Source organism: Suncus etruscus, chromosome 1 (assembly GCF_024139225.1).
Source record: "Suncus etruscus isolate mSunEtr1 chromosome 1, mSunEtr1.pri.cur, whole genome shotgun sequence".
NCBI classification, from domain to species: domain Eukaryota; kingdom Metazoa; phylum Chordata; class Mammalia; order Eulipotyphla; family Soricidae; genus Suncus; species Suncus etruscus.
In genome coordinates, this window is record NC_064848.1 from 49,284,924 (window position 1) to 49,293,854 (window position 8,931).

An 8,931-nucleotide genomic window follows, 5' to 3' on the forward strand; every position below is an offset into this window, starting at 1 on the left:
TCTCCAGCTTCAGCCTTTGGCCCGCAGGCCTGTGGGCGGAGTAGCGAGTCTGAGCCCCACAACTCTACCAGAGGCTCCCTGGGCATTTGCTCCCCCTTGCGCCTCTAGCTCAGGAGGGCGGTGGTCCTCAGCTTCTCTTGGGGACTGTGCAAAACTTGGTCCTGTGTGGATTGAAGGGGACAGCGGGGACCCCCACCTGGGGTGGTTCCGCTTGCAGCGTCCCGGCTGCGTTCACCGAGGAGCTTCACTTTCTTGCAGGACCTGGTCTGGGAATGGAGCAGCCCCAGTGTGACCTCCGGGAACGCAGCGGCCTACTTCACCTGGCCCCGGCTGCTCTGAGGGTGGCGGCACCTCCACCCCTGTCGCCAGCCTTGCCGGTCACTCCCGGGATACCCGTTCCTCCAACTTTTCTGCGTCCCCCCAGACTTTTTTTGCGGGCGGCCGGGGCCACCGCCGTGGGCACCGGCAGCGAAGGTGGCCGGGCTCCAGGGCTGGAGAGGGCCGCGGGCGCTTTGGGCTGCGGCTATCCGCGGACCCCCAAGTGTGCCCGCTGTCGCAACCACGGCGTGGTGTCTGCGCTCAAGGGTCACAAGCGCTTCTGCCGCTGGCGGGACTGTGCGTGCGCCAAGTGCACCCTGATTGCAGAGCGCCAGCGCGTCATGGCCGCACAGGTGGCTCTGCGCAGGCAGCAGGCCCAGGAAGAGAGCGAGGCCCGGGGATTGCAGAGATTGCTCTACCCCGGATCCTCGGGACCCGACGACGGTCGGGGTTCGGGAGAGGGCATTAGCAACTGCATCAGCAGCATCAGCAGCAGGACCGACAGTCCCCACGCCGACAACGGAACACACGCGTCGGTCACTGCCCTGGGACTCAGCACCTCGAGACAAGCTAGCGGTCCGGCCACCCCAGCTCTGAAACTTTTCCAGCCAGATTTGACGGGGGGAAAACCAGGTGAGTCGCTCCTTCCTTCATTTGCTCCTTCCAAAAGCAAATGATTTTGTTCAGCAGAAAACTCAAGACCTGCTCCCGTGTCCTGGAGACTGGCAAGACATTATTTAAAAATAGCACCCGGGGACCGGTGCACTTGTTTGTGGGTGCTGTAAGATCCCGCAAACTTCCTTTCGTGAAAAGTTGTCTGTTTCCACCCTCAATGGGTGGAAAAGATACTGAAAAAGCGCAGCTTGAGTGATCTGGAAGAGCGATTCGTGCCATAAAGGAGTTCAATGCCAGTGAATGGCTCTGACTTTCTTGTAAGGTCGAACTTCAGGCGATCACAGGGCAAAAGTTTCAAGATGTTATGTTTTGACTCCTTTTTTTACACTATTAGTCAGCTTATATATTCTAGTGTAGAAACTCACTGGTGGTTGGGTGTGTTGTTCTCTGAGGGTAAATATTTGCTACAAAGTAGAAGGAAATGACTGCCAAACTGTCTTTTCACCCCTTTCTCTTAAATTTTATAAGCTGTCCCGTTTGCCAGCTCCAAGATGTAGAAAGCCTTCAGTCTTCAAGTTTCAGCTCTTCCATATAGGAAATGAATTTAGGTTTTCCACATTGGCTAAACTATTGGTATGAATTTTAAAATCTAACATTGAGGAATTCTTTTTTTTTTTTCCGGCGGAGTTCTATTATTCTTCTCTCTTTTTGGTTGACCACAAATTTCCTTTTTATCTTTCCGCTTGCATATGCATGCATTGTGTGCATAAATGAATACATACTGTATCTGTGTGTATAGCGAGGTTAGAGGGATTCCAAATTAATCTTTCTGCTCATTGAAACATTGTTGTGCCGTCTTGGGAAGTTTTCAGAGAAAATCATTTTAATATCTTTTTTAAGTCCAGAGAGTTGTACCATATACAAAAATACAGGTTTGATACAATATTATTAATTAGAAAGTTATCTGGTTTGTGAAAAATTACAACCCTTATCAAATCACAGGATGTGCTTTAAAAAAAGATTATTTTTAAATGAAACAGATCTCATTTGCTTCAACTATGCTCTCTTATGGCACAATTTTAAGTTAAGTTCGGCGGACAAAAAAGTCAGCATAAAATCAGCATAAAATCAGCATAAGCCAATTCTCACAAAAAAGTTAGAGGTTTGAAAAGCAAAGCTACTAAGCAATCATTCTATAAAGAGAAATAAAATAATTATATAAAACAAATTTACTGTGCATAATGTTTGGTTGACACCTCTGCTAGACACCAATATATGCTTTCTGTTTGTGGGGAGGGTTTACAAAATATGTACTGTTTTATAGGATCAATTACTTTATTGTTTTCCTCAGTTGATCCCCTTAAAAGCATGCCAATTTTTGAAAGGTTTACTACAAGGCATTTCTAACTCCCTCACTTACACAATATCCCTGAACTGTACTAAGGGAGTCTACATAACTTACACATTTATTAGTCAAATAGTATCAGTGATTCAGGATTGAACACAATTTTCCTTCACAAAGGAACTTTACATTCAAGAGGAAAAATGATATACAACCTCTCAAAAATAACCTACATGTCATACTATACAATGATTTAAAGTAAACAAACAAAAGGAGCTATGAGTATGAGTATATAAGACAAGGAGGTATCACAGTATTTCAAAGATTCCTTTTTCCTGTGTGATATCATGCAAGCCATATTTTACTACATACTGTACTTTGTGAATTCAATGTAATAACAAAAATGTTTTGTACCTAAGTCATGATCAGAATAAAATTTGCTACCTATGTGTTGTTCTTTAGGTAGGCATATTTAGTAATTATATTTATAAATAAAATATAATGCTGGACTGATATCAGCCTATTATTTGCTGTCAAAATCATTAAAAAAAGATGTATTCTTTTGTGTAAAGTTAAAAATACTAGGGAGTTTTGGTAATTTTGCAAAAACAACAACTTTTATTTTGTATAAGTTTATCTACGCATTTTAATCATTAAAATATAATATATATTTTAAATTAGATATTTCTGTAGAATTTAGTACTTCTTGAGTACTTCTTGTGGCTAAAAATTATAACTATAGGCAATACTTGTTATGTCTAATTAATAAACTTAATAGACAAAGCTGCACAGAAATATTAATTTTATTTAATTTTTTAAAACATAAAACATCAGTCAATGCTGATAAAAACTTAACTTGAATGATAACAAAAGTTGGGTAACATTTAAGAACATTTTAAATGGCCAAATAGGGAAAATAGTACAAGATATGGATATGTTCATTAAAATTTCTTATGATGAATAAATGTTTCTAATGGTATTAGTAAATGAATTATTTTATGTAGTATTACTTTTGTGTGGGTAGTAGTGTTCTGGACTCTTTTATTTGATTCTCTTCTATTCTTCAACAGAACAAAAAGTGAGTAAATGTGACACATGCCAGAATGGTCAAGAAGAAATGGTCTCCAAATCTCATCAATTCACCCTGCCTAAGTCTAATGATGCCATTGAAAAACAAAGTGCCAGGTCATCTCTTCCGGAAAGCTTGTACAAAGAGGATACCATCCTTTCTCCTCACTCTGGAGAACAGTCAGGAGGTGAAGAGAGTCCTTGCTCCTTATCATCCTCTGATCTGGAATCTGGAAATGAAAGTGAGTGGGCCAAAGACAGACCTGCAACCAAAAGAGGCAGCCTTTGCACAGCGACTTCAAGATCAAGAGACCCTCTTGATATTCTGACCAAGATTTTCCCAAATTATAGGCGCAGTAGACTTGAAGATATTCTGCAGATCTGCAAAGGTGATGTTGTCCAAGCCATTGAACAGGTTTTAAATGGGAAAGAACACAAACTGGATACTAGGGATCTAGCAAGTTCAAGAAGATGGGAAAATGCACCTTTTCAGAGAGCTTCAAATTTTAGTTTTGCTGGAATTGGTTTTGGAACTCTAGGGAATAAATCAGCCTTTTCTCCTCTTCAGACCACTTCTGCATCTCATGGAGGTGAATCAAGCCTCTATGGTTTAAATCCTAGACTAGGAATTAGTCCATTGCAATTGGCATATTCTCCAGGAAGAAGACTATCTAGTTTCATGTCTCCCTACCTAACTCCTGGGTTGGTACCAGCCTTGCCTTTTCAGCCATCACTGAATTATGCCTTTTCAGGGATGATCAGGGATTCTTCAAACCTTCCTAGCAAAGATACAGTAATTGGTGGAAGACTGTATTTTAGGCCAACTGAGGACAATCTGTAAAGCTTCTGTTCGTTTACCTGCTTTAGAATTTCTAGAACCATACAATATAATTCCTCATTTTTTCAGACTCACACAAACATTTCTATACTATGTTCACATAGTATATATGTGGATTACCAGAACTATAAAATGCTATTTTATTACAAGCAACATAATAGACTTGATATTTGAACATTCTAAATACTTATCAAGTGTACATTTGAATATTATACATCCCTTGCATAAAACTAATTCAGGACATAATTTGACTTTCAATGATTATTTTTTCTTAAAAATGTCAGTTGTAAACCTCATTTTAAAACAAGAATTTTAATTTTATTTAAAAATGGTTGTTAAGCACATTTTGAAGCCTAAAACATTAAAAAAAATCCCTTATAAATGAATCAGGAAAAAAAATTGTATATTGAGTTCATCCTGAATGTTTACTTTCTAATGTTTTCTTCTCTTCTGTTTCTTATAAGCAGGAGTGGAACCTGTTACTCAAAAGTATTTTAAAATACTTCATTCACATATAATTAATTAGCAATAAGTAAAAATTTTGAGAAATTTTAATGTCTACTTTTTTCTGAATGTCTTATTTTTATCCACATCTGCTATTTGTAATAACAAGTCACATTAATTAAATGTTTTTCTGAAGTAAATATTAGAAAACGAGACTGCTCCATCTCCTGGGTACTATCATTAATTGCATCTCAGTTCTGGTAGATTTTAGGAATTAAGGAATTTTAGTTTTCTAGCATGTAAGTTAACTATTGTTTGACACTTATTTGGGTCATGATTCTTTGAGATTTTCATATTATAAGGGAACATATTCTATTGGCAAGGCTCTTTAAGTGTGTTAGTTCTGTTTCTGGGAAGTATCTTTTTGTTTATGTTTATAACAAAATATGGTGATCATACTTAAAAGATACAATTCAGACTATTTTATTTATTAAACTGCTCAGATATATATTGATTCAATATAAACAGATGATTATTAATTGTATCAGAAGAGTTATAATATGTCTAAATATTTTAGATGTTCATGTGATAGCTTAAAAAAACTTTCTTGTTTTCCTTCAAGAGGAGAATATTTATTTTAGACGATGGAAAGTCCTTGACAAAACTTCACAAAACAATTTGTCAAGTACATTTCAACGTCATTTTTTTAAGGACAGTAATTTTATTCTTGTTGTGATAAATCAGTGAAAGCTCTGCTGTGATGTAAGAGTGTGGATGAATTAGAGATAATTTAAGCAGGCTAGTATGATTCAGTCTATGAAGATTGAATTATATATGTGTGTATATATGTGCCTCCACATATGTATCTGTATTATGCATCCAAACCATTCTATTCTTTCAAAATGAAATCTTTTCTATATTGTTGAATGAGAATACACTCCTGAGGTGTATTTTACCAGAAAATACTGTAATAAGTGACTATGGTTTTTTTTTTTTTTTGCTAATTTAGGATATAAACATGTTGTAATAGAGTATGATTTGTTGAATGGTGTGAATGTAAGAAAGCATATCTTGCAAAATTTTTATATAATCAGTATTCATTATTTATAAATAAAATTTTAGATTCTAAGCTTAACCTATAATATGCAATACCTGAAAAGTGACTCATATTCAATTAATATGTGCCAAGTGAAGAAACCATTTTCAATAATAGATCTTCCAAAGGATAAAATTGAATAACTATAAATAGCTTACAGATTTTTTTCATGCAATTTAATGAGTTTCTTGAAATGTCCTAAATGTGATTCTCTAGACTTATTTGTTATCCATTACATAAGTTTATTTATTGAATGCTATTTTTATGCTAGTTATGATTCATAAAGAGCAAAGAATGTAGAATATAGTGCACTCCAAGTTGTTTTTTTACAGCAGAAAACTGCTTTGTAAATCTGTTAGGGTTTCTTGATTCTTTGTGTTTTAACATAATGAAATATGCATTCATTTGAGAAACAGTTGATTTTGAACTGGGAAAACTTTATTTTGGGTATTATTCAATACTCATTTTTCTTATAATTTTATAATGTCAATAAAAGTGAACTGTCATATTATATAGTTTTGGGAGTGGTGGTGGTAGTGATTGGTGATTAGGGATTCACCAGATGGTGCTCAGGCTTTATTTCAGTTCTGCTCAAGAGTGACCTCTATCCGTGCTTAAGGGATCATATGAGATACTGAAGAATGAATCAGAGTTGGCTACAAGCAAGGCAATTAAGCGTCTTATGCCCTGTAGTATCTTTCCTGCCCTTCCATAGTTGTAAATATATTTTATACCCTTTACTAAAATAACTTTAGATCTTAGGAAATTAAAACATTTATAGAACGGGTGAGTTTGTCGATCAGTTTGGCCAATTATTGAATTAGTATTTGAATTTAAAAACTGACTCAGCAATATTGTGTACCCTCAAGATTAAAATAATGCTCAAGTGAAACAGCTGATTTGTTGTTTGCTGCCAAACTGGCTCCCAAAGCTAAAGGACACCTTTTCAGGGACACCATTCATCTCTCACCCTGGTAAGAAGCTGCTGCCACAGCTTTTGCTGACTTATTCTATGAGGCCCTTTTTCTCCAAGCTCCCCTCAATATAAACTCTTGCTTGCTATCGGGTTCAGTTTCAGAGGGATCCCCAGCTTGAGGACACTACCTGATCCCTGACTGCTGCTGCATAACACTTCCCAGATTCTACAAGATCATGGTGCCAGACAAAAATGTGCCTTAGATCTTATCCTACACTTAGACTATCTCAAAAGTCTTAATGGAGATATCGATATTTTCTTTTTATGTTTCTGTAGATACATTTTTAATAGTTATAATTCTTAATGTTTATTTCCATATTAAAGGTGACCTCACCCAACCCTTTATTTAAATTTAATTTATTTATTTATTTAGTTTTGTTTTTGCTTGTTTTGGTTCTGCTTAGTAGGAAATTCTAGTAGAAAAGTTTAGCTTGGGATAATAGCTCAGGTCAAAACCAAGGCACAAAGATGGTATAGCTTGTTATTTTTATCACCAAGTGCAACAATAATATAAGATGGCATCATTCCTTTTTGAATAGACATACTAAAATGGGGAAATATGTATAAAAAGAAACTATCTAATAGAGATAAGAACCCATACATTTTATAATGCATTTACTCAATTGATCGAACATCCACTGCCTTACCTCAAACCCAACCTTAGAACTGGCAGAGTTCCCTGCATCAGCAAGAGGAATCAAACACCCTTTGGGGAAGGCCTTAAGACTGCATTGGCACCAACTTTTGCCAGGTTAAGTTCATATGACACCCTAATGACAGGAAAACAGCAACAAAATGATCTAAGGACAGGTTGCCCTATCTCACCCCCTAACAGTGAGATGAAATCAGAAGACCCTCCATGCAAAAATCAAGATCTCTAAGTACAGAAGACTGACTTCATCAACAACAAATGAGCAGAACTTTTCTTGGCACCATAAAGAAAGACCTTAGGGTTGACAACTAACATGTTTGGAATCTATAGTCAGTCTCATGACAATATGCTTCAAGGGTGGAGACACTCTGAGGCCAAGGGCCATGGGAATTTTCTTCTAATTTCCCCAATGCTTACTGAGTCTATGCAAAAAAAAAATATTAAAAATTAAAAATTAAAAAATAATGCCACACTTGCCACCCCTCTCTGTTTTTCTTCTTTTAATTTTATTCATAGCTTTTAGATAGGGGATCCCACCTTTTTTTTTTTTTTACAGAATTATAGAACATAAATTATCTTGTTTTGCCCTATATTTTTATGTCATCCTACAAATTGGGAAAGAAAAAAAAAGTGGATGGGACCCAGGGGCAAGCAGTCTCAGAGGAGTATTGAGTGGAAATAAAAAGGGTCATACTTAAAGGCCCAAACCAAAGTCAATGACAATAGAATCAAGAGACTCAAACTATAACAAGTTATACACAAGAATGGACCCATTCCACTAGCAGTCCAGGGGGCTAAGGGTAGAGTTATAGGATGATTGCTGGGAACCATAGTGGAGGGAGGTCAACACTGATGGTAGGAATGGCCCTAATTCCCCATCACTATGTACCAGAAATACAACTGTGAAAGACATAATTCTAATTCGTCTCAATAAAATTTTTTTTAAAAGTACCAGCTTAAGAATTCACTCATTTAACAGCTTTTATTAAGCATTTATTTTGTGTGAGGCACTATGCTAACCAGGATGTGAAGAGGTAATTAAAATACAAGAAATTTTCTTAAGTTACTCAGTCTATTGTACTCTATGTTCAGATGCAGCCAATGAAACAATGTTGTTCCAATTTGATAATGTTTATAAGTCTGTGAGTTCTTAATCTTATGCACATGGATATTGCTTGTAGTTTAGTTTCCTAAATCTCTAATTAGGAGTGAGAATTAAAAGTGTAGCTAAATTTTTATGTTACTTGTCTGAGAAAGTTCTTCCATTACATAAAAGGCAATTATTTTTCATTTCTAATAATAGAAGTGGGCATAAAGGAAACTTTTGTTTGCTTGAATGGAGTCTTGTTTAGAAGGCACTCTCTCTTTGTTATTTCTGATCTCTGGATCAGAGATACAATGCTCAACTACAATTCCAGTGTTTTGGTAGAATTATTATTTGGTAAATAGGCTTCTTAACTTACGTTCTGTATTAGCTATTTGTTCAAAATGAGTAAGGGTAAGAGGACAACTGAGAACACATGAATCAAATGATTTGTAGGACTTTTCTGTAAAAAAAAATAAAGGCTTCTAGGGGTAGTTA

General features: G+C 36.6%; 1 protein-coding gene across 1 annotated transcript; it reads left to right on the forward strand.

The window, feature by feature from the left end:
* Positions 1–272: 272 nt before the first annotated feature.
* On the forward strand, positions 273–4,184 carry DMRTA1 (DMRT like family A1). The gene is made up of 2 exons (XM_049769370.1): positions 273–951; positions 3,346–4,184. Exons 1-2 carry the CDS (start codon positions 273–275, stop codon positions 4,182–4,184), a joined length of 1,518 nt encoding a protein of 505 aa, XP_049625327.1.
* The last annotated feature ends 4,747 nt before the right edge of the window (positions 4,185–8,931 follow it).

Coding starts and splice junctions, on each gene's coding strand:
- DMRTA1 (XM_049769370.1), top strand. CDS start 273: ATGGAGCAGCCCCAGTGTGACCTCCGGGAACGCAGCGGCCTACTTCAC. Junction 952..3,345: donor TTTGACGGGGGGAAAACCAG/GTGAGTCGCTCC, acceptor ATTCTTCAACAG/AACAAAAAGTGAGTAAATGT.